The sequence below is a fragment of the Vanacampus margaritifer genome, chromosome 10, assembly GCF_051991255.1.
Source record: "Vanacampus margaritifer isolate UIUO_Vmar chromosome 10, RoL_Vmar_1.0, whole genome shotgun sequence".
Taxonomy (NCBI): domain Eukaryota; kingdom Metazoa; phylum Chordata; class Actinopteri; order Syngnathiformes; family Syngnathidae; genus Vanacampus; species Vanacampus margaritifer.
In genome coordinates, this window is record NC_135441.1 from 6,882,501 (window position 1) to 6,908,648 (window position 26,148).

The following is a 26,148-nucleotide window of genomic DNA, read 5'->3' on the forward strand; positions in this document are numbered from 1 at the left end:
ATAAAATGAAAACTAACTAAAATGAAAATTCCAAAACTATACTGACCGTGGTTAGGCTTGTGAGGGTGCATAAACATATTATTGTAAATGTTGGGGTTGGCATCCCCTTGAAGTGACAATAATAGTACAAATATGAAATAAGGAAATTATGTTGCTGTCGTCATTGAGGTGAGATGCAGAGGGTATGACAGGCGTATGTACTGTACAATAAGTATGTTTTCACCTTCTCATTGACACAGTTATGGATATGAAAGTGAAACTAAGCTACAGCAACGGAAGGCGCTGCCAGTAAACCACATTAGCATCAAATGCAAATTAGGAGTGGGCTAATGGCTGGACAGGTGCAGACTGGGCCTCTAAATGACACCAATTCGCAAGCGTGTGCGCTCACAAACATGCACACGCGGACACACAAATGAGACGGATGAATTAAACATGGGTGGGTGGGCTCGGCTTGGGGGGCTGGCAGAGCTGACATAAAGTCAATGAAATACATTATTCACTAGCGCACGTTAGCTCAGCCAAGGCAACACATGAACTCTCACCTCAGGAAGTGCATCCAAACACAACAACCAAAACAATGAGGGGGTTCCCCACTAAAGAGAGACAATTAGCAGGAGAGTGACAAACAAGCGGCAGAATGCACACGCGTGCAAAATAACATTTTCAAAACATGGCTGACTCCCAAGAGGATTTGCTCCTCGCGCATATGTCGCCAAGAGAGTTCTAGTCCTGAAGCAGCAAAGGAGGTGATCACAAATCTGGTGCGACTCCAATGGCAGAACAGGAAACCGCCATGACATCATGCTCCCCGGGAGGAGCACTTCCTGCCCGACATTCTTCACTCAAGACACACACACACTCGCCAGGAAATGGCCTCTATCACCGCACACACTCCCAGGGAAACAAGCAACATCGACGCCGATACACAAGCACAGACGCGCATGTGAGGAAATGGGCCACATCAACAGCGGGCCGCAGGAGTGTGCGCAAACACAAACAACCATGAGCACACACTTGAAAACAGCAATTAACCTGAAATAACATTGCCTGTGCGTGTAAACATGGCAACCTCATAACACACACTCCAAAACACAGCCACTGGAAAGATGGGTGTCCTATGGATCTTTATCTCTGGCCACACAGGGGAAGCCTGCCTGGGGGACTCCCTGCGGAAAGCAACCTGGGAGCTGGACAGGCAAGAAAGGGCCTTCGGCACACAGGTGGTATGTGGCAAGAGGAGACACATGGACCTGCGGGGCTGACAGATTGGTCTGCAATCAAATTACTGAGAAAGAGCAGGAAATGGATGGACGGGAGCAATGCAAAAAGATAGCAAAGGTTTCCACGGGTGAGATGTGTTGATGATGTGAGGCCCATCCAGGCAAAGCACGGAGTGACTGGCAGTGTCTGCATACGATTAACCCCGTGCTAAGCAGGAGTGATGAGGAGAGCTGAAAGTGGAGGTGAAGGGGTTAAGGGCTCCCCCTCATATTATCCTGTTTCTGTAAGAGGCTAAAGTGGACCACATGTTTCCCTGGGGAAGACATAGAGAGGTGCACAGGAGCATCTCACCTTCCCCTGACTCACATTTACCAAAATAAACCATTGAATCCACCAAAATATGAAAGCCCCCTTCAGGCTAAAACAAACAAGATACTTCAACTAATCCAAAGTAACACCAGAGTGGATTGTGGACATCTCCAACTTCTCAACATATAATCTTTAAAACCATTATGAATGGGTAGTGATTTGGACATACGTTCAGGCAGGCAAGGCAAATTTACAAAATCAAATCATAATTTCCGGACTCAGCGTTGTGTTTACATGGTAACTTTAGGCGCAAGTTCACTTTCTATGACAGTTACAGACTGAAACCATGTGGGAACGAACACCAGGTGACGCATCTTAAAATAGAATGTGTATGGAGTCCATACACATTCTATTTGACAACGCTCTGAATCTTTTTCTATGGCGATTTGATGTAAAGCACAAATGCGTATGTTGATCCTGGGGCTTTTTTCTTCCCGGTTGTTAGTTCAAACGGCAACAACGCAACAAGTTGCCAAGTTGCGCAAAACATTTTCAAATGCTACACAATCATTTAGAAAAAAGCTAGCAAAACATGACATGTCAGTCAAGTGGCCATCTGCATAGACATTGCTATCTGTTGAACAGGAAGTCCCGATTATAAAATGACATATCTGACACAAATGACAACAAACCAATCCGCCTCAAAATCGCAAAGAATTCAATGCGTTATACTGAACTTGTTGGAGCCAAACACACGGCTTCCTCTATACCTCATATATCTGTGGTCTCCGCAGCTAGCAAGTACACCAAGTAGCATGCAAGCTACATCCAACATTCAGGATGTTTGCTCAAGTGCTATTTACCACGGTTTTACAACACTAACATGAGCAATAAGATTCTACTGTTGGCCACAAAGCAATGTGAGATTCTCCTTAAGGTAAGCCATTTGAACTTAAAATTACAAAGTTAGAACAATCTGCTAACAATGCTGAATGTTGCATTGGAAAACGTATGATGAAATATGTCCTCTCCCCGTAAAGACGTCATATTAAGTTACAAGTCCAACTGGAATTTATTTGCTGATGTCTAAACGAATCAGGAGTCCAGCCCCTACAAATCAGAGTTATGTAACTGCCTGTAGATGCTTAAATGTCCAAACACATTCTCTTGCAGGGTGTCTCTTCGTGAAAACGCAGTACCCAGAGCGCTTTGAGATGCACACTGTACTGATTTGTTCTGCTAACAATCAAATAAGTTTCTCATTAGCTGCCTTTATTTTTCCCCATTCCTGCGGTTTTGCTGCCGTGGCCTGTTTCTCCAATCTTAACGAGAGAGAGCTAATTAGGCAATAAGACCCATTACTCTTCCAGAAGAGTTTGAGCTAGCCGAGCTAATTAGGGCTGTAAAATCTAATCATCTCTGCGAAACAGCAGCGGGCTAACGAGCCCTTATTTAACAAACTAAATAACTTCAAGGGTGGAGAGGGGCTGCTGATGCTATTTCTTTATAAATTTGAAGGAGGGGGGCTCAAGTTAATTGAGTCAACTTTGGCATCACAGTTGTTTGTTTGTTTATGAATCCCTGATTATTACAACTGCCAAGAGTATATAGGTGCTAAATATGTAAACCCATAAACCCGCCCCCTCTTATTCCCCTTCAGTCTTCAGTTTGAGCGACCATCCCCACCCCCCAAATCACACTCCTCACACCTGACCTAATTTCCTGTCCACGAAGAGGAAAGCGGAGCTATGTCCGTTGTTTTCCCTCCGCCTGCGCTAATTTGTTGTTGCTTAATGTGGCCTTGCACACCTGAGCCGTTAAGCGTCAGGGGAGTAATGCCATGGCGCAACCGTGGCACGCTCGGTTCGGGGAAGGCGGCGCCACGGCCTCTTTTGCTGGTTGTGCGCCCCAAACTTGCAGGCCAAGTTGATGATTAATGGCTACGCTGATGAGAAATTCAACAAGTACGCACGCACGCTAACAAAAATGGTTGGGCCAAAGAGTGGCGGGCAGGCGAGGTGTCTAAAGCCATGTGGTTGGGGTGCAGCTGTCTCAGGGAGCACTGAGGTGAGGCCTTCCGCTTCACTGGAGCGGAACAAGGGTGGCGCTCGCACACAAACACACACACACGCACACATACACAGGTAAAAGAGTAGCTTTTGACGAAGCAGCAGTGAGAACAGGACAGCTGTGTTCATCAGATAGCACAGGTCACTGCCTCATTAACACACGCACATACTCTTGTACATGTCAACTCAACATAAAAACTCAAGTAGCAAATATGTATTTTTTTTAACCTGGCTAGAATGCAGATCAGAAAACGCAGTGCTTGAAAATTTGGGGGAAGTCAACGCCAAACTAATTTAAAGCATTCTGATTAATACTGTGTTTGTGGAATATCAATTAATGTGGAAGTCAACCTTAAACATTTCTAGACAATAATATGTTATATGTGACCTCACTAGTCTAAACATGAAACTCTGATTAATGTTACATTTGTGGAATAAGAGTAATGAATTAAAATCCAGCCATTTTTATCCATCTAAGGGGCCGGCCATTTTGCCACTTGTCGACTTAAAATGACATCACAGTTCCTCGGGGCTCAGGTAACAACCAATCATGTGTGAATGTCACAAGACCAAGCACAGAAAACAGGGGAGCCGTGATTGTTTGTTACCTGAGCCCTGAGCAACGGTGATGTAATTTTCAGTCAACGGCACGTGGCAAAATGGCCGACCCCTGAAATGCTTAATTCATATTCTATAAACACAATATTAAATACACAGTAGAGTAAATTTTACTCTATTCAGAGTGGGCCCAAATAGACACTAAAATTCTCACTTTAACACTTCAATCTCAGAATTTCGACTTTATTAATCTCAGAATTCTGACTTTAAAGTGAGAATTATGACTTTAAAATTTGGGGGTTGACTTCCCCTTTACATTAGTAATAATGATTCAATGCCAAGATAAAAAAGTATACAAGAATAATCACCATGATCAAGAATGCCAAACAACAGAGGCCAGACTGTAAATCTACAAGCACGGCTTTTCCTTTTTTTGTTTGGTTTCCTCCTTTACTAAGTGTAAATCAGGCAAGCTGCTGCATTAGTCATCTGGAGTTTACGATGACAGAAGGATCGGCACCCACTCGAAGAAAAAATAGTGCAAGGAGTGTGTGCTAAAAACAACCGGCAATACACACACATCCGACTTGAGTTGTAACTCTATAACTGCTCATCAGTTAAGTCATCAAGCAAACCACTCAAACATTGTGTGTGACCACACACACACACACACACACACGCATACCGCTGCAATGGTATTTACTACTGCTTCACACATTTTGCTCACAGAGACGATTATGGCTGCTGAAATGTAAACAACTGCTTCTCTCTGACCAATCACGCGTCTGCGCCGTGTGACAATTTCTCCAGATTTGAGGATTTATGAAATGTCAACTCGCGACATGTCTGACAAGTCGACAGATCAGTTTTTGCCTACCTGTCGATGATGACCGGGTCTGATGGGGTCTCGTTCCTGTTTCCGCAACTCTTCTTATCGCAGCATCGACTGTGGGGTGACAAGAGAGGAGTTAGCCAGTCAAATGTGAAGAATGTGCAGCAGGGATGAGACTTGGGTGTGAGACTTTTTGTATCAGGCTTTCCCTGAGCTTGTTTAGGTAAGACCAGGCTCATGCCGCTATTGTATTGGCGGGATCAACAGGGTGGACTGCGAGCTGAGCGAAAGTGGTGAACTGGATTACGAGAGCAACTCGAATCACAATTGAGGACTCAGGTTAGCTCCATTTCTGTCAGACATCACACAAGCAGACATCTTGTGTTCTCTATTTTTCCTCCTCAGAGCTCATCCCCTCCCTCTATCCCGCCTCGCTCCTTTCTCTGCCTCAGAAGTGGGTCACAGAGTGGTCCCACCGGACCTGGGGAGTAGTGCATGCTGGGTAAAAGGGGGTTGCATACTGATGTGACGAGTCCTTTTTCCAGTGACTTGACTGCAGCACAATGTAACGGTGTGTTGTCATCCCGCCCATCTCTTTCCACCTTCAAAAATACACTTTTTCTTCCCTGCGCCGGCATACAGTACCGGGACAAGCGTGTACCTGTATCTGCCTGCATGTGAGCATCTGCTTTAGTGGTGTATGACGGGAGGTGGAGAAACACACAAAAGAGAGCAGGGAGGGGAGTGACCCTCCCCCTACTTTCTTGCGTCCCCCAGGACAGGAGGCTCGCAGAGCCAGATCAGATTTCTGATCTCAGGCCGTTTCCTGCAGCATATGAAAACAAGTGGTCCAAATTGCCCTGTGTGATAACCAGGAAGTGCCACAGGCCATTTATTTCGACTTGTAAGCCCACATGTATTTTTAGCTGGTCATCGGCCGTGTGATACCTTTATTGATACACTGAGTGCGTTTGAGTGTGTGAATGCATTTACGTGTGTCCTGCTCGGCACATAGTTCACTGTCAGGACCATGCAAACTGCGTGTGTTACGCACACTAAGGAGGATGGGTTTGAGTAATGAGCTTTTCCTTGTCCTAATTAGCTGAACATGAGAAGGATATGCACACACACTTGCATTCTCACACCCCTACCAACAGAAATAGGCCAGGGCCAATCTTCCCAACCCACTTTGAAGAAAATGATAAGATTTCTATAGCAATTTGGCACTGCTCGTTATATATTCGCCGTCTCCTTACTCCATCAGAGACACCTTCAATGAAAAAAAAAGGCCCAATCTAGACTAAAATGCTGATTAAATAATCTTCCTCTTACCTGCACATGATCTCATGGGTCAGCAGAACCCGACACATCTCTGGATTTTTATCCTGGCCTTCATAAATAATCGCCTGCAGTAAAACAAAAACAGTTATTTTTAGGGATGTTCTATAACACTAATCCCCCCCCCCCCACACCCCCCCCCATTGATACTGATATCAAGTACCTTGATTCAAGTCAAGTCGAGAAAAGTCAAGTCAAGTTTATTTATGTAGCCCTTAATCACAAAAAAGTCTCAAAGGGCTTCACATGCCCACAGTTGACATACGATATGCCCTGATCGAACCACAAGAGGGCAAGGAAAACCTTTTTTTTTTTTAAACATTAGTGAAAAAATACGATTTTTTTATATATAAAATACATAAATAAATAATTATCCAAATATAGCATTTTTACTAAAATTGCATGAAATGACTGTCCCTTTTCCATTAGATTTTTTTTTTTCATAAAGTGCATGTTTTTTATAGAGCACACACCAAAAATAATTTTAATAAGTAATACTGTACATAAAAATAAAACAAGTAATCAAGTGGCCAGAAAAGGTCCCAATTATAAGATATGCTTGTACATCTTAATGGGCCTCTGACAGACGTGTTTTCTTTTTAGATCCTGTTTATAAAAGGGCCACACGAGGGCCACAATCGGTCATTGTCGAGAGAACCGATACCTTGAAATAACAAATATTTATACTGGTATACTATCAATACTTGATATTAGCACTCGCTCATCCCTAGTTATTTTAATTGATTATTCTTTTATTAGCGGGATCAAGATAAAAATATAAGTGTGCATTTAAATGTATGTAACATGGGAAGTGTTTCCTCTTGAACACTCTGTTCTAACAAGGAATAAAGCATTTGTGTGTGTATGTCGCATTGTCCTGTGTGCGCATGTGTGTCAGTGTGTGCACGTATGTTTATGTTTACGTGTGGTGTACAGTGAGCAGTTGGGCTGCCAGACTGGAGTATAGTGCACCATCTGCTCCGTATAGCACAGCGTCCAAAATTGTAGTCTGGTTTCCCCTGCAACCCCACTCAACATGCTCTCCGGGGCCACGATCAACATGCGCGTGCACGCACACACACACATAGTAAACAAACACACACTAGTATCAGGTCAAAATAAACTCTAAGCCCTTTTTTTAGTGTAAAGCCCAATGTCACCTGATAGCAAATGACCTTTAAAGATGTTAGTTTTGCAAGTCGTGTTAGTTCATGTTAACAACAAATTTCCACACTTTTTTGTGCCTATATGTGTATTTTTTTATGTGATTGGCCAAAACACACTCTGGCATTGAGTTTATTCTGTTTCACATTGAGGAAATGAGGGTCAAGGTCCTCAAAGAGTGAGCTGGCATGCATCACTGTCTCTCCCCAACACTAACACACTCCTGCACTTCTTGTACACACTCACGTACACGTCTCACATGTACACACATGATGCTTATAAAATCCCACATTCCAGTTACTGGCTGCTATAAGCAGCGGTGGAGTATAGGAGGACACATGTCCTCTACGTTCTCGGGCCTTCGTAAATGTATTCCACAGGTAAGACAGGTCGTTTATCACACTGGCTGTGCAGTGCTGAAGTTGAGGGTCTCAGACACAGGGTGGGGTGGGGGGTGGGGGGTGTAGGGGTAGTGGGGGGGGTCCAGAATTAAGACCGGTAGAAGTGTGCAACTGCTGCAAAGTTTAAATTTACAGTATAGTCAAATGGAAAATCTCACCTGCTTGGTCATGGAGTCAATTAGTCGCACATATAAGTCCTGTTCTGTCCTGATCCCTGTGAAACAGACAGGAAGTTCTTATTTAAGATTTAACATCCCAAGAAAAGTAACAATGCATTCGTTACATTTTTTTCAGCACTTAAGAAAAGGTGAATGTGTTTAAATGTTACGCATATATATATATATATATATATATATATATATATATATATATATATATATATATATATATATATATATATCAACTTTGTTTGAAAATTGGGTAAAAGATCCTGATGTATGAATTTTATACATCCACATTTTAATAGAAAAAAATACACATTTCCAAATTGTAATACAATTAAAGCTTTCAAATTATTGGGAAACCTGCTGGAAGATATTGAAATTTGTAGGCTTTATTAAAGCACATCTATTAATAACAGTAATTAAGGAATAATTGTTTTTAATTATTTTTTTAAATCAATTTCCTTCTTGTCACTTTTCAAAATAAACATGTAAGAAAAAGAAAAAGAAAAAGAAAAAGAAAAAGAAAAAGAAAAAGAAAAAGAAAAAGAAAAAGAAAAAGAAAAAGAAAAAGAAAAAGAAAAAGAAAAAGAAAAAGAAAAAGAAAAAATCTGACTACACAAAATATTGGACGTCTTTTGTGCTCGGTTTTAAGTGTTCAAAGTATAGATACAAAATGTCTCACTCAGTCGCTGTCTGTTGCATCAAAATCCCGGAAAGGAAACTCACCGTTACTGTAGAGGAGCTGAAGCCTATAATGTATCCCATTGTTGGTCTTTTCTCCTGTCGTTTCCTACAAATAAAAATGTAAAATTAACAGCTTGGAGTGACACGAAGGGGAACATGTTTCATTTAACGTTTTTTTTTTTTTAAAGACTCTAAATTACGTCACATCCCTCTCTCACAAAGTAGTTTTATTTTTCATTTTGTAGGTGTTTATTTTATTATTATTATTAAATATAACATGATTTAAAATATTAAAATGGCGCACCGAAGATGCTGACCAGTATAAAATAACATTAGGATAAAAAAATAAACAAAATACAAGCATGTATCATATTTGAACCAGCAAAATAATCACTTTAAATCTTTAATTTCTATCCGAGCATAGAAGATAATAATAAAATTTACATTCAATAAAAACGACGTTCGTTTCGTTTTTACTTAATTAAATGTGTTTTTTGGCAGCACCAAAAAGTGCAGTAAAATGTTTCCATAAAGCCTAATTAATGTGAACGTGTGACCACTCGGGTTTTTATGCACCAACTTTGCGAGCTATAGTGTTAAAACTCACATGAACATTGAGTTGTAACGATGCCTGCTGTGACAGTCTGCACTTTATTTTCGCTAATACATTACTTTGATTAAACAGGCCGGCTAAACTACACTCAGGCATCCCCGCCTCGGTGAAATCTAAAGCGCGATAAACTTTAGTTTTTCTTTATCTATTTATTTTTTAATATGTAAACTCACAAAATGTTTGCACTCACCTTTTCTTTCTCCACGAAATCAATAAAGGTGGTTCTCTCAATCTCCACGGGCTGACCCTGCCGGTCGTACAGAGCCAGCACAAAGTGGAAGAAGTTGGATTTGCGCAGGTTGGAAGGAGGTTGCTTCTCGAAGTGTGCCCGGGCCAGACCCACTCCGCTGCGGACACGACAGGCACAGCATCAGCGCCGGGAGCCCCCGTTATAAATTAGTTCAATTCAAATCAATTCGGGATTTAAATCCCATGGACATTCTCATTTTTTAAATAAGATGCATTTGTAATTAAATTAAATAACGTTGAAGCAATGTTTAAACTATTAATTTATTAACTATAACGATAAAAGACAATTATGGTCAATTAAAAACGCTGATTTCATGAAGGCCCACAGTCAATAAAAATAATGAATTTTAACTTTTGGTCGTGACAACAAATCCCAAATAACTCAGCTCTATAAATTCCATGCGCGTTGAAGAAGAAAAAAACAACAACACTTTATCACCATGAAATTCCAAAGCAAAAGTTGACATTTGAAGCGTTCACGCCTAAAGTTACTTGGCGTGAGCTGCATTTTCATGCCGAAATGCCACCCCGCGCGTAAATCCTGCTGGGTGTAAAGCTGATCAAATGAGAAAGTCCTAAAGCCAGCCAGCGGTGGTTCTGGTTATCCAACAACTGTGTCCTCTGGGACCGCGTTCTGCCTGTCTCAAGTGGTACCGGCTCGCGGGGCTCTAAACGCCGCAGATGCGCTCCCCTCCAACCCGCCCCAGCCCGCCGCACGAGGCCGCCTCGGGCTCACCTCTGGGCGGCTGTGTTGGCGTCCAGCACTCCGGCACCTTGCATCCATGTCCGAACCGCGTTCATGCCGGCCACCATGGGCTCTTCTTTCATACTACTCCCACTCCTGTGGATGCTCTCGTGGATGCCGAACATGAAAACGCACCTTCACGCCGTCTCGCTCTCTCTCTCTTTCTACCTCACTCTCTCTCTCTTCCTCTCCACTGTCTGCCTATGACTCTCTCCCCTCCTCCGTTTGAAGGCGCTGTCACCGGAGCGAAGTGTCGCGCGCTCTATTTCACTTTAGCGCTTCTCAAAGTCAACAAAAGATGCGACATGTGGAAGCGGCGAGAGGCTGTCAGCGTTCAGCTCGTGTCAGTGAAAGAGAGAGAACACAAGGCTGCGACACTCCCGCGGATCAAGGTGCAAGCTGACAAAAAACAAATGCAAAATGTCAGTTTTGGCAACAAACAGTCCACGCGAGGAAGAAACACCCAGGTGACATCACTCCTTCCCTCTGTTCCTTTATTCACTGAGTCTTCCCCGGCGCAAATGAGGAGGCAGTCCTCGGCTACGGCGACTGCGGCTCTTCGGCAGCTCCAGCTCGCGCAGTTTGCGCTCTTTTCTTCCCAGAGGAATCACTTTAGACCTTCCGTGGCACGCCGAAGAAGAGTGGGCGAGGGGGGCGTGGCCTACGAGGAGAACAGCAACGCCCCCCCAACACGGTTAATAAGACGGACAATCAGCTGTCCAGCAACGAGACCCGCGTGCCGCTTGGAAACCCCCTCCCGCCCTCAAACTTCCCCCTTGCGGATTTCCACCACTTGCAATGTCCCGCCCCTGCCACTTAGTCAGAAGCTGTGCACCGCGTGAGCGTACGCGCCCACTGTGCGCTTATGCTGGGTGTATGATACACGCTCCAGTCTTGGAATTTGTGCACGACAGTAGGCTATAATGTCAGAAAACAAAAACAAAAAACATGCGTGTCCATCAGTTAGATTAGACAAATTATCAGTTGAATAATATAGGTTCCAATTTCAGAAAATTAGGCTGCGTTATTTATACTTTATTTTGATTTAATGTGCGTGCATTATTTATTTTTTATACACAAATATACTCTTAATTAGAAAGGACACGAACCGCATTAAAAATTGCATATACCCTCGAAAAAAATTGCATTCATTAAGAAACAAAAGGAAACAAAGCCGTTGTGCACATTTTTTTTTTGTTTCAATCCGACAGCGAGAGAACAGAGAGCTTCGATTTGATGCGGGACATAAATCATTTGGGACCAAGTGGTGAATGCAACATGAATGTGAGGATTACAGCTCATCTGTGCTGCGTCTTATAGTTGTCCCACAGCATCGCCGCAAGCCAAGAAATAAGTGCAGACACGGAATAACAAGAAAGAAATGCATCACACTTCATGTGCACAACACTCAAAAGTGATTTCCTGAAGAAGGATTTTACTCTGGCCATGCATACACACACACGCCTGAATGAGATCCCTGGAGCAAATATTTTTGCATTTATAAAAAAAATTATATACCCAGGTTTGACACTATCAGATTTTTTTTAAACAATATGCCTCTCTTGCTTTTTTATTGTATTTTTTATTTTTTAAACAACTTGCTTCTTAGGTGTAAATCGTACTGTGAGAGGTCTTTAATGTCTTGCTCTATATTGAGCGTATATTTCGTAAATTTCAAAATTTCATATATATATACATAAATACATGCATTACTTAACTAAGAATGAATAATGATTTGATCTTCCTTAATGAGTGGAGTAAAAAATGATAAGCAGAATGGCAGCCCTCTAAATGATGAGTTTAGTTGCAAAATGCACATATGGCAACATTTCGTAATATGTTCCAGTTTGAAGTCTAAACAAGCAGCAATCATGTCTTCTTTTATCTGTTTATGTCTCCTGCTGTGGATGGAGAAATGGGAGCGCCTCCCCACGTGAGTACACAATATTCTCAATGCTGATGAATAACAGCAACACACACTCACAAACACGCACACGGTCGGAGTTATCCTTCAGCACATTTGTTTGATTGTGGCTCTCCAGATCCGCCTGCCTCGGTCGGCATGCGGGTCAGCGAAGGCCCCATGGGTGCCTATATTTATATCCGTGTAGCGCACACACACTTAGCCCAAATATCACTGTATCGCCCTCCATAAACAGAGATGTCACTTGGGCCCTGATGATCCCCAACACTGTGATCTTCTAACTCCGTGGCACCCACGCAGACATAAGGTTGGCAACACACTCTATCTCTGGCTGTGGAACAAAGCATGTGTCAAACAGTGTGCGTGTGTGCATGTGTGTGTGAGCGCATATGGGAAGGGCCATCAAAACATCTGCGTTAAAACTCATCTCGAAGGAGCTAAGTGATCAGAAAGGAGTTGTTAGAGCGAACGGCCGCATGCACCGCCAGATGTGTCGTATATCAAAAAGGTTGGGCAGATGATAATAATGGCCTGATTGGATTGGAGACTCGTAAAATGACCCGTTGTAAAACTCAGACATATGTTTATGAGAGTGCCTCTCGCGTCGAACAATATGTTCTCTTGTCGCCATAAAATGAGACAAATATGCAGTGTGCATGTAAGCGCTTTTAATATGCAGATTAGTGCAGGCTCTTATTTATTTAATATGTAGAGTTATAATACAGTCAATTGGTGTATTTTGCAAGTCAATGAAAATATAGAGTGTATTTACGCATACTGTAATAAAAAAACAAAAGTATTTACTAGCGTTTGAAAGTGCAACACAAAAAACCCCCTCAAGGGTATTTGGAGCAACGTTTCCATCTAGTGGCGCAGACGGGACATTGCAAGAGCAATCATAATTTGCCTCTTGTCAGCATCAGATTCTCTCAAATGTCATGTGACTGGCGCATTTAAGCAGCCTGCAAAAAAATAATAACATCCATCCATCCATTTTCTAAACCGCTTGTCCTCACATGGGTCGCGGGGGGCGCTGGAGCCTATCCCAGCTGGCTTCGGGCAGTAGGTGGGGTACACCCTGAACTGGTTGAAAAATAATAACAATAAAATGTATATATATAAACAAACAAACAGACAAACAAATAAATAAATAAAAGTCATGCATGTCAATTGTAGTTTCCTAAATGCTCGTCAAACTAATGAACAGGGTGAACCAATGTGGCCAAGGTCAATATGATTTGTGAATTTGAGGGAGCAACCTGTGCATATAATTGATCCCGTTTGGAGACATCAAACGGGGAACCTGGTGGATATAAAGATGTCATTCATTTTTACGCTAAAGCACCAAGATAATAGTTAGTTACTAGTCAATGGTGCTGGTGAGGTCTTTCTAATCGTGTACATCATCATCCTCTTCAAATAATATCACAATTTGACCTCTAAAAATGCCTTAAACATTTGCTCAAGAATCAGGATGTCGGCCAAATCTGTTAAAACTGACTATAGTAAACAAAACATTTAATTCTATCCCTGTACCGAAAGTATTATTACATTCATGTTTTTTTTTGTTTTGTTTTTAAACTCAACTCAACTTTATGTATAAAATACTTTAAAAACAACAGCAGCTGAAGACAAAGTGCTGTACAGTGGACATAAAAACATAATAGCTTGACAGTTGAAATAAAAACATAAAACATACCAGAGTAAAACAAATTAATAAGCACTAAAAGAGCTGAGTCTCATGCCGTGTTACAGGCCATAGAATAAAAAATGTTTTTAAGACAAGTTTTAAATGTGGACAGTGAGGGGGGTTGTCTAATTCTAAAAGGCAGACTAATCTAAAGTTTTGGGCCGCAGACTGATAGAAGAATCTTAAAATGGACTCTAAAATGCACAGTGGAGGGAGGCTAAAATCGGGGTCATGTTGTCCCTCTTTCTGCTTCAGTTTAAAGGCGAGCAGCTGCATTTTGAACCATCTGAAGACGTGCCATAGAAGACTGGCTAACTCCAAAATACAGTGCATTACAATAATCCAGGCGTGGAAAGCATGGATCAAAATTTGAAGGTGTTCATTTAAAAGAAAAGGCTTAACTTTAACAAGTTGTCTAAGTGATAAAACGCTTGATTTTAGTACGGCACCAATTTGTTGGTCAAACATAAAACCACTGTTCACCTTAAAACCAAACTTAGAAATAAATTACTTTGTATAAGGTGCTAGTGTGCCTAGGTCGACTGAAGGGGACTCATATGGAGCCACAACACTGACAATTAGATTTTGTATTGGGGGGGAATTGTGATTGTGGAAAAGCTGCATTGGCATTGAAACAAGTATTGGCATTGTAAAATGCTGTATTGAAAAATAAAATACATACATAAAAAAAACCACACTATTTTCTTTAAGCATATTTTTTTGTATTATGCTGTCTTTTTCAATGCCAATCTGCAGACATTTTTACACTCTCTTTTTTCTCTCAAGTGTCACAGGTTTGTCTCTGGTTTTCAGTTTCACTTCTCTTTTTTTTCTGTTTCAATTTATTGGCAGTGTTTTAACGTGGGGGGCGGGTTGGGATTAGGGGCGGGGCTTTGAGCGTGAGAACGCCTTCCAGCATTTCAGGAGGGGAGAGAGGAGAGCGCGCCCTCTGTTGGCTAAAGGCAATACTCATGGATACAAGTTCACCAGGAACTCATAAAAAACAGTTGAAACTGAAAACCTGTGACACTCGAAAAAAAGAGTGTAAAAAAATATCTGCACATTCACATTGAAAAAGACAGCATAATACAAAAAAATATGCTTAAAGAAAATACAGTTTTTTTATGTCTGTATTTTATTTTTCAATACAACCTTTTACAATGCCAATACTTGCTTCAATGTCATTGCAGCTTTTTCCACAATTATTTTTTTCTTCTTCCTAATACCAAATCTTATTGTCAGTTTTGTGGCTCCATAGATTCACAAGAGGCACTTGGGCCAAATATTATTACTTCTGTTTTGTCTTTGTTAAAGTTTAAAAAATGTAAAGCCAACCAAATTTGGATGTATTTAACACAAGCAAGAAGACTTTTTAGGTAGTCACCATCCTTCTTTTTTAAAGGGACATAGCATAGCAGTGAAAATAAATGTCATGATTTCTAAGGATGTATCCCAGAGGCAGTAAATATAATGAAAAAAGAAGATGCCCTAGAATTGAACCTTGAGGCACACCATACACAAGGGGAGCAAGACAGGACTCTGAGCTACCGAGACGTACGCGCATTGTTCACGCGCACAACCATGGATACCTACAACATGCTGTAATCTTGAAATTAGAATATTATGATCCAACGTATCAAAAGCTGCTGTAAGGTCCAGGAGAACAAGTGTGACATATTTGCCCTTGTCATTCTCCAGGATAATGTAATCAACAACTTTCAACATGGCTGACTTTGTGCTGTGCAATGTTTTAAAACCGGATTGAAAAACCTCCAAGATCCCATGCTCATTAACTGAAAAACATGTCCTATATATTATATTATTAAGGTAATGATATAGCAGGCAAGCAAAACACTATTTTATAACCACTTAAAAAAAAATCGACAAAGATGTAGATATTCAGCCTGTTTACACTGTGAATTTGCACGTACAAAAGTTTCCAGTGAGTGTACTATGCATCAAAAAGTTATACCTTGCATATATAAACCATAGTGACCAGTTGATTATATATTATTAATATTAACTATTGAAACATTCTGGGGAACACCTACCGGTCCCTTTATTTTTAATGCTCACAATAAGCTTGAAAATGGTATAAACCTCAGTTGAGCTATTGAATGGATAACAGAAAGATTGAGACAAGGCAGTGGACCCTTTTCTGCCACATGCGGAAGAAGGTCTAATATGTCCAAAATGGTTCCTACTCTTATAGTCTCTTGGTCCACCCCCACACAGGAGGGCAGCTTTGTCTAGCCCATGTGATAATGTGCGACTCCCAGTAACCGGATTCCACTGGTTGTATCCAGATAAGAGGGTGGCTTCTTCAAGTTCCCAATCGCACGGTCAATACGTCTAATGATCAGGGCATACTGCAAGGAATACAGCAGCGTCCACAAAATACAAACATGCATCCTATGGAAATCATTTCATATGGTAATGATTAAGCTGCCAATTATTGATTTCCATCTACCAAATTGTCTCTCTAATAAACCATCAAATAGGTTAAAAAATCCACAATTTAGTACCCTTTAGTACAGCACATTTTAATGTTCTCACATGCATTCACTGGAACTGAAATAGATTCATTCAATTGTTACACTTTCAGAAAAATTAAGGTTGCATGCAAAGATTGAAAGTACAGCATACACCAATAATATTAAATCTTAGAGGTTCTATGAAACCATCAATTAGCTAATGGCTCTGTGTACAGTACTGCCAAATGAGAACTAAATGGTACTTGGATAATAGAATAAACTATAACGTCTAATGAAATGCATGGTGTTATATAGAATCATCTTTTTTAAGAACCAGTAATGAAATCCGCCCATTGGTGTACAGTGGTGCAATATAGATAAAAGGGCTGATGTATACATGGACCTTTTTGCCAGCTTTAGCATGTAAAGACCAGCATTTGACTGAAGAGAAGAAGAAGAAGGACAGGTGAGAAATGCCCCACCCGTCGGTGTTATTTGTCCATTTTCTGTTTTTTTATGTTTTTCTGTGTTTCATCAAAGAATTCTTGTAATAATGCCCAATTTTGGCTCATTGACTCCCGTTATAAATCACAGTTTTTGATATGCTGTAAACCTGATGTGTTATAATGCATTTTCCGTGATTACTGATGCAATCGCTTCTTTGACGAGTCATAAATATGAAAATAAAGGAATTTGTGTGTTGAGAGTGTTAACACCCAAAATTTACTAGGTGGCGCCATAGGCTAATAAATGAATTTGCTTGTGTAGATTGGTCAAAATGAATGTGATAAAAAAACGGTTGGCATTACAAAAAAGTTTGGGGTTGATGTGTCTGAGCTCACTTTCAGTCTATTTAGGCATGCATATTTGCAGGTGTGCACAAGAAAATACAAAGGTACTGCCCACAAATGCAAAAAAACACGACGGGGAGGCAGAGGATGATGAAAATGATGGCGATCAGGGCAAAGAAATTAGTGAGTGTCTCTCAAAAAATTAAAAACTATTATGGTATCCTACTCACGAAGTGGCCACACATTATTTCCCCTCATCCCATTCCTAACCCCGGGGCAACCCTCTACGCAGTAGCCAGAATCAGCAGCTCTGAAACTGCGTTAGATTTGTTTTCCAACTAGGGCATCATACAGCGAACCATAAGAAAAGCTTCAAGCGGCTTGAGGAACTAGGCAAGGCTCTAATTTGGCCTGAAAATTTGAAATAGGAAGCAAAGCCTTCTGCCGAAGCCTTGGTGGAGCAGGTGGAGCATGCAGAGCAGCGTGCTGGACCCCCGTCTAAGCGCAAACAATGTGGCCTTTGCACAAAGCCACTTCGAGCTTCAAACGTCTTGCGCAAAATGTGGAACTTATATTTGCAAAAACACATCAAGACCCATTGCATGAAATGTTAAATGGAAAAAAAAGTAGTTCTGGTGTTTAGTTAGTAGTAGTTCTTCGTTTCAGTAACTGGTGTTGCATGTTCATGAATTCTGCATATTAAGTGTTACTCATAAATTCTGTCAACAAAATCAGTTATTGTGACTTTGACCTTCTTATTCTAAAGAAAAAAATATCTTGTTACGACTTATTCAAGGATCTTATTATGTCATATGAATATTTTACTTTGATTTATATCTATCCATTATATATATACAGCATAGTTAGTTTTGCTGTTAGCATAATACTGCTATTGTTGTCCATTGGGGCATAAAAAAACAAAACTATATGTGTATAGATAGGTCTGATGCCACTGAACATTTTGAGCGGTTGAAAGTGAAAAAAAGTTTTCATAAATGACTAAGTTATCACACTCCAAAGGAAAAGCCTGATTTGGGACAAAATTACAAGAACTTTGTGCTATTCAGAAAAATGCCATTGTGTAAAAACTGGGCATGCATAAAAAAATTATATTGTTTTGACTTATGGACTTGTTTGAGGCTCTAACTATGTCATATGAAATATTCAAATTAGTCCTTTATTTTATATATATATATATATATATATATACACAGCATAGTTAGTCTTGCTATTAGAATAATACTGCTATTATTGTCCATAGGGGGCATAAAAAATACTAAAAAAATAAAAACTATATATGTATAGATAGGTCTGATGCCACTGAACATTTTGAGCGGTAGACAGTGAAAAAAATATGCCATTGTGTAAAAACTGGGCATGCATAAAAAAATTATATTGTTATGACTTATGGTCTTATTCAAGCCTCTAACTATGTCATATAAAATATTTGAATTAGAATCGTATTTTATATATATATATACAGCATAGTTAATTTTGCTGTTAGCATAATACTGCTATTATTGTCCATAGGGGGCATTGGAAAACAAAACCAAAATAAAACTATATATGTATAGATAGGTCTGATGCCAGTGAACATTTTGAGCGGTAGAAAGTGAAAAAAAAAATCATAAATGAATAAGTTATCACACTTCAAAGGAAAAGCCTGATTTTGGCAAAAATTACAAGAATTTAATCAAAACAAAATAACGGGCAGGGGTTAAAAGCTTAAACATGATGCTTTTCGCTTAGACATCTGAGACATATCACATCACTATTGCTTCACCTCTTCTGCTTTTCCAGGTAGGGAAGAGTTCCCTACTTCCTCCTTACTGACCATTCTATTGTGTCATTCTGTTTCGTGGGTATGCTGCACTTCATTTGGGCTTTTTCCCTTATTGAATAAACTAGTTTTGGAAGTACAATAAATGTCACTTGTACTTTATCTTGAAGCTAACATTGTTCAACGCGTTACGTCTAAATAAAGGTCTGCTGACTATAATGTCCCCTTTCTTGCAATCATTGATTCTGTATACTTCTACTAGCTGTTGTATCTTAGTAGTAAGCTGCTTCTGCCCACCAAAGTGTAAGGTTTATTCATCTGTCTTATTTTAGTCTAACTGTGTGCACTTTTTTTCCCCCGGTGGCAAAAAGACATGGAATGGATATGATCCCAGGTTAGATAATCCAAGAGTCAAGGTAATAAAACCAGTATCTTTGAGGGTAACACCCCAGTGATGAGCGTTTGCAACCCTACTTGGAGAAATGTTGAAAAGCTGACTTGCTAGCTACAGGGATAGATAGATAGATAGATAGATAGATAGATAGATAGATAGATAGATAGATAGATAGATAGATAGATAGATAGATAGATAGATAGATAGATTATTGAACTGATATGGCCCGAGGTGTCTATCATTTGAGGAAGGCTGTACTACTGTATGTATTTCTTTTGACACTTAGTGGCTAAAACACCACACAGGCCACAGCCCCTTCCAAATAACACAGAGCATAGCTGCAACCTGTAAGAGGAATTTTCATCAACTGCCACATACTGGTCAATCTGGTTTGAAAATGAGGAACAGAAAAATAACCTGGAAAATGTCCATACCGTGCATGTGCACGAGGTAACCTCCTGATTAGCAAACTCAATACAATACTGAAGCTTGCGATGGTTTCAGTGTGTAAAAATAAATAATGCTGAATCACACCTGAGAAGAGTAATCTGTGGTATTCCACAGGTTTCAGTATTGGGACCTAAGTTATTCATAATTTATTTAAATGATAATTGCACTGCTTCAAATATATTAAAATTTGTAACGTTCCCTGATGATACAAATATATTTTGGTCAGATAATAAAAACTGTAGAAAGGGAATTGATCGTGTTAAAAATGGTTTGATTCAAATAAGTTCAGTAATAAGCATTTAGTGATAAAAAAACAACAACTCCTAAATCTATGGTGTTTGGTAGTACACAGATCAACTGTTATATGAATTTTAATTTAAATGGTATTGAGATTGAACAAGTTATTGAAACAAAGTTTTTGGGTGTGATTATTGATCATAAAATGTGTTGGAAGCCACAGATACAGGATACACCAAACGGAAATTAGCTAGATCAGTGGCTATTTTTTATGAAGTAAAAAGGATTTCATAAATAAGAAAGTATACTCTTGTGTTGTGTCATATCTCATATTGCGCTGAAGTTTGGCAAATACATATAAAACAAACATAGAGCTAATTTAATTATAAAATTATAGAAAAAAGCAATTAGAACAATGAATAAGGTTGGCTACAGAGAATCAACGAGTCAATTCTCTAAAGGGTCTGGTAATTTCAAATTCATGGATATCGTGTATTTGAAAACACTTGAAATGCTTTTTGTTGTTGTTGTAGAAACATGTAAAGTGGGGACCAACATAAAATGCAGATGTGTTTCAGTTTTGGGTGTACATTTGTGGAGTGTACTTGATGATGCGTTGAAGCTGTCTACTTCTCAGTTAGGGTTTCAGAAAAATGCCAAATGTGAATTTATTCATGCTTATAGTGCCCTTGATATAATACAAAACATTTAGAAATTGTAATATAAGTGTAGTATTTATTTGCACTGTTGTGATTCTCAATGATTCATTGGACAGGATTGGATGGGCAACAATAAACCTGTTGCTTCAGTCAATTTTTTTGTGTGGTTATTAATTGATTTGTTTGGAAGGATTTTTGTGTTTTCTGTGTTATGTATGGAGCCGAAACAAACCATTCATTCATTCATTTATTCATTCATCACAAAATGGAGCCATTGTATTTTGTCATTGTGGTGCAGAGTTACTTGTGTATTAATTAGACAGACAATTTTCAATTACATAAGCAAACAGCATTTTATTCCAAAAACAAACATGTACAGGAATAAATAATATACAGTAATAAATATTGTTTCTTTCAGATGTTCAGGTGTTCCTTTTAATTTATAACATCATTCTCCACTGGCATGTTTCATCATCTTGCTTTTTTGCTTCTTCCTCAATCTGTACTAAAGTAGAAATAGTCAACAAATGAGTATTTTATCTTAAATTATTCAGGGGGAAAAAATGCTGCATAGCAGGTTTTATAGACCAAAAACCAGTGGGACATTCAAAAGCTCGGTTAAATGGTCACAATTCCTGCCGAGATACTGACCTGAGGTGGCTCCATTCGCTCCATTGCGAGTTGGAGAGAGCGTCCTTGGCTCGAACACAGACGGTCTTAGATTTGCTCTTGACCTCAAACTGGCAAGTGCTTGAGGAGTTCACCGTCACGATCTGATAAAGAGATAAAGCACTTTTTTTTTTATCTCAACCTAACACCAGCCCTAACACTAAACCTAACCCTAACTTGTGTGGTATCTAAAAGAGTTACACACCATTCTTTACAGCTGTAGTCATAGCCCACTATGTGATCCTTACCTCTTCATTAGCTAAATTATCACAGGGATTGTCACAGTTTTTACACCCATGTGTGCTCTGTGAAACCTGGAAGGTGAGGGGGAAACAAGAGTAGGGACTGCTCCAGGACCCCGGGTAAGCCAATTCTATCATCGAGCTGCTGACTTTCTTGATCTTCACTTTGTCAGGTTTCACTTTTAAAGGAAAGCACAGGAAGGGGAAAAAAAGACGAGTGAGACTCCATTTAGGACAGGAGGTCTTGGGGAAAAGATAGAGAGAATTACCAATTTCAGACAAATAGAAGTGTTTGGAGTAGTTCTCCACCAGGAACTCTTCAGTCTTAACATAGATTGTGAGGAAGATCTGCTGTTTCTCCTCCGCAAATGCGCAGTGACGCTCGTCCACACAGGAGATCCCGTCCCCGGTGGCATCCACTGAGCAGCTGACGTGACTCTGATCAGAGGAGCACGTCCAATGCTGACCACTGGCGTCCAGAGAACATGCAACACCTAAGCCTCTGAATAAGCGGAACAAAAGTAGATTCAGAATCTTTGCTTCCCAAATTTTGCCAGGAACATTTGGTATCATTCATTCTAGGAATAGACCGATTATCGTCCAGTCCGATTATTGGTGACGATATCTGGCATTCTGACAAATATTGGCATCGGCCTTTTTACAAATCTGTAGGCTGATAAAGCTGGCATCTCACTCAGCGGTGAATGCTTGCGAACGTAGCAAATGTAGGGATTTCGTCAGGATTTGTAAAATGTTCACAGACAGTTTTTACTTGTCGGAAAGACATTTCAAACATATTAAGACAATTTTTCACTGTCTGCAAAGATCTTTTGAAACGAACCCTGACGAAAACCACGATGTAGCTACCGGTACATTCGCAATGTTGCATGCATTTGTCGCTCATTGAAATACAGGGAACTTTTCATTTATGGATTTATTTAAATTTCCACTTAATAAAAGATGATGCTGACACTGGGAACACCCTATATGCTTTTTATTTTTAAATATTAAAAAATAATTAAATACAATTAAGAAATTATGCTGACATTTTGGAAAACTTCAAACACATGCTGATGGCCCTGGAAGCTCCCTTCAAGTTTTGTAATAATTTTTAAACAAAGCTGTCTATTCTTTATGTTAAAAATTAAAACAAAAACTGTTATTTTGTTTGTTTTTTACGCTAATATTTTCTCTTTTACTGCAAATGAATATCGGCTTGAAATATCGGTTATCAGCCTCCTAGACTACAAATAATCGGTATCGGCCCTGGAAAAACCATATTGGTTTATCACTAACTCATTCATCATCATTTATGACTATTTTAACGTGGAACTGAATCCAAAGATGCACCCTTCACCCTGAAATGATTTTCAGCTTCGTAAAGTAAATATTTTTGTCTGTTCCTCTCAGCGCTGCAGTGAGTCTGAGCAGTGTGTTATTATTGGACGTTGCCACAGGAAACATGGCTTCAGTGTGTGAGCTTACCGTCCAGCTCTGATAAGTGCCACTTTTCCAACACGAGTCTTGTCCCAGGTCCAAGAGCAATGGAATGCTCCCTCGAAATTCAGAGCTGAGCACTTTAAATAATCCTCTACACATGCGGAGACATATCAACACAAACATTTCATGTGAGTTGAAATACTGTTTATGGTGATTACAAAGTGACTTACCCATATCCGTTTTCATCAGAATCTTGCTTTTCTCGGTGCTGTCCTCTTGAATCAGGACGAGCGTGTGATTGAGAAGAGATCCGTTTTTGCTGTAGCAGCTGTACCTGCCTCCTCCTAAACTCTCCTCTAGCTGCACCAGGTATGAATTACCCCTCTGTGGCTCTTCTTTACCGTTCTTCTTCCACACTATATCCTTGTCATCGCCATTCATTAATCCCTCTGCTGAGTGCAAGCATTTGAGGGCTTGTTGAACCCGCAGACCACTTACTTCCAAAACCAAAACTAAAAAAAAAACACACACAGCAAAAATATTAAGAAGAGAATCATTTAAACTTTCACCAGAAGTGCTTTCATGATGATCAAACCTACCGTTCGGTTGGAGTGTCCAGGAGTTCAGTGGGTTTTGATAACCCACGTGCAGAAATGCACACATAAGGCTGAAGTCAATTAGATTCATCTGTATGGAAAGGTGATATTATTTATGCACAAAGATATCCTCCTGACCTGCTGGCCTGTTTTTTTCCCTAATGGGCTCAATATCATTGCTTCTAGGAATAAATAACTCCAATCCAAAGCAATCACTTCACAGCAAAAATTGGAGTGTTAACATTTTGTTGATTTCAACCCCCTAGAGTGTATTTTTAACACTGTCTGATTTAAATGGAGGTCAGTGTTGGAGTTATTTGACAGAGGTAATTTATTTAGTGTTAAACCAACTCTGCATAGAGTTACTCAAAGCAAGCTAAGTAACTAAGTTGAATAACTCTGCCACAGTGTAAACTGGTTAACTATTTAGAAAGTGTTAATTCCACTCCAAACCAGGAAAAAGTATTGAAATGGACTCTGTGGGAGTCCTTTCAACTTCCACTGTGTTGACATTATGAATACAAATGTTAGCACCAGAACTGATAAATCTAATAGTAAAACACATTCATTGTTGAGATAAACATAGACAGTTACATCCTGCATTTATGAAAAGTTGTCACGAGTGGCATCTTACCTCGTCTTTGATCTTGATGTCGATGCATTGGCAATCACAGCAATTGTCCACTCACTTTTATACAGGAGAGTGACCTTTCATATACAAATTTCCCCAGAAAACTCCTGAGGAACTGAAGTTGTCAAGCGCACTATTAATTTTAACAACCTTTTGTCACTTCCACCATAGCATTAACACTCTTGTGTGGATTGCAGTCACGTTCACTTTCACACTGACAAATTGTTCTCCTTTCTTGCTGCCTTTAATGATCTCATTCATAAGCAAGAATATTTCAAGCCTGGAGTAATGCCTCAGCACCACACTCACTGAAAGGGCTTCTTTTTTTTTTAAGTACAATGGAACCTGTAACTTTAATAAGGCATTTGTTAATTTGACAAATTCCAAGATGTGTACGGTTTAAGATGATGCTGATAACTCAACCTTACTAAATAGACGTAAATTACACAACCATTTGACTGTATCCATCCCTAAGGTGAGCCATGAGTTATGTAGCTTAATATAACTAGGGAGTTCAATACCATTTGTTTTCAGAATGATACCAGTACGAGTACTCAACTTTTGAGTCAACAGCCATACTGATACCAAGCACAGAGGGTACTTTTGATACGTTACATAAAAAAAAAAACTATAGATAATTTTAAAGAAAAACCTATATATAGTCCCCAATATAACATTTTCCCTTAAAAATCCCATTAAATTAATGGCAATTTTCTATTCTTCTAATTTGTAGTTCCTCATCATAAAATGGCCACAAGAGTGCAGCCGATACTGATATCGTCCACCGTCGCGAGTACCGATACCTTGAAGTAACTGACATTTTAGACATACACAGAGTTGATCCTTTTTCAAAATGACTGCTTTAACAGTGGTTTCATTCACTTTTTTTAGTCTTCATATTGCAAATTTTCATTTTCTATGGTGGTGAGTAACAGTTATTCATACCTATTGTTCTTTTAGTTTGGATCTGCTCTGAGGCCGAGAATTGAAATGTCATGTTGCGATGATTTGGGCTGTGTCAGAGTGAGTAGTCATAGGTCGTTCAATAAAACTCAACTTTTTTCACACACGCATGTACACACAAACATAGTCACGTGCACAAGCACATGCACCCACACACACTTGCGCACACACATACAAGTCAAACAAACCAGTCAGCAGCAGTGGTTTTAGGATGTAGTTGGGAGTGATTTGTAAGATTGGATGGACACATTTATACATAACAGACACCAATGATGGGCAAGATTAGCGTCCAGATTACTTCAAGATGGATTTCTGTGTAAGACGACAAGGTAACCTTCACTGTGCCAAGTCCATTCAGCTCAAAGTAGTAAACCAGTAGTGCCTTTTCATTTTCATTTCCCCCGATAGTACTATAAGAAGCGGAAGAATAGTAGTAGTAGTAGTACCGTCACTTACCTATGACGCAGGTTGGCGTGGATTCAGTTCCCTGCATGGGAGACCATGTTTGTGTGAGTGAGTGCAAAAAAGAAGAGGAAGAATAGATAAAGAAGGATCCTGTTTTTTCTGTTAGTGTCACCCACTGGAGGATATTATGGACCACAGAGGAGAACATCCCTAAATTATTAGTCATTGTACATTGAAAAATGTTGTTCTTAAGCTTTTGGACTATTTGCTCATGCAATTGTTCACAAAGAATCTTGACCCATTCTTGCTTGTTAGCCTTTTGATGATGCCCCTGTTAGACACATTCATGACTCTCACCTGTGAAGTGTTCTAAACATGTTTTTTTTTTTAAATAGCATTCATCAACTTTCACAGTGTTTTTGTTGACACATTCTCAGCTTGTTCTGAACATGT

The 26,148-nt window shown here is 39.7% G+C and overlaps 2 protein-coding genes across 8 annotated transcripts in view; both read right to left on the reverse strand.

Annotated features, from left to right (window-relative positions):
- LOC144059248 (transcription factor COE1) overlaps nt 1-10,999 on the reverse strand; it is an 83,244-nt gene extending 72,245 nt beyond the window's left edge. For 2 of the 4 annotated variants that reach the window (XM_077578198.1, XM_077578200.1), the window contains exons 1-6: nt 10,342-10,999; nt 9,547-9,703; nt 8,786-8,849; nt 8,054-8,109; nt 6,325-6,398; nt 5,038-5,106 (exon numbers count right to left, since the gene is read on the reverse strand). In XM_077578198.1, the coding sequence (XP_077434324.1) occupies nt 5,038-5,106; nt 6,325-6,398; nt 8,054-8,109; nt 8,786-8,849; nt 9,547-9,703; nt 10,342-10,475 (554 nt within the window). In that variant the 5' untranslated portion in view covers nt 10,476-10,999. The remainder of the gene's footprint in view (nt 1-5,037; nt 5,107-6,324; nt 6,399-8,053; nt 8,110-8,785; nt 8,850-9,546; nt 9,704-10,341) is intronic. The other 2 variants (XM_077578196.1, XM_077578199.1) reach the window with 2 other exon arrangements.
- Nucleotides 11,000-21,118: 10,119 nt separating this feature from the next.
- Nucleotides 21,119-25,738, reverse strand: il12ba (interleukin 12Ba). Of its 4 annotated transcripts, XM_077578060.1 has the most exons (8): nt 24,331-25,738; nt 23,700-23,787; nt 23,331-23,612; nt 23,146-23,251; nt 21,930-22,162; nt 21,667-21,839; nt 21,401-21,522; nt 21,128-21,249 (listed from the first exon to the last, which is right to left on the reverse strand). In XM_077578060.1, the coding sequence occupies exons 2-8, from the start codon at nt 23,785-23,787 to the stop codon at nt 21,198-21,200; spliced, it is 1,056 nt and encodes a 351-aa protein (XP_077434186.1). In that variant the 5' UTR covers nt 24,331-25,738; the 3' UTR covers nt 21,128-21,197. The 4 variants fall into 4 exon arrangements, with proteins under 4 accessions (XP_077434187.1, XP_077434186.1, XP_077434188.1 ...); XM_077578061.1 differs by lacking the exon at nt 24,331-25,738 and having other exon boundaries at nt 21,119-21,254; nt 23,700-23,937; XM_077578062.1 differs by lacking the exon at nt 24,331-25,738 and having other exon boundaries at nt 21,733-21,839; nt 23,700-23,937.
- Nucleotides 25,739-26,148: the final 410 nt, after the last annotated feature.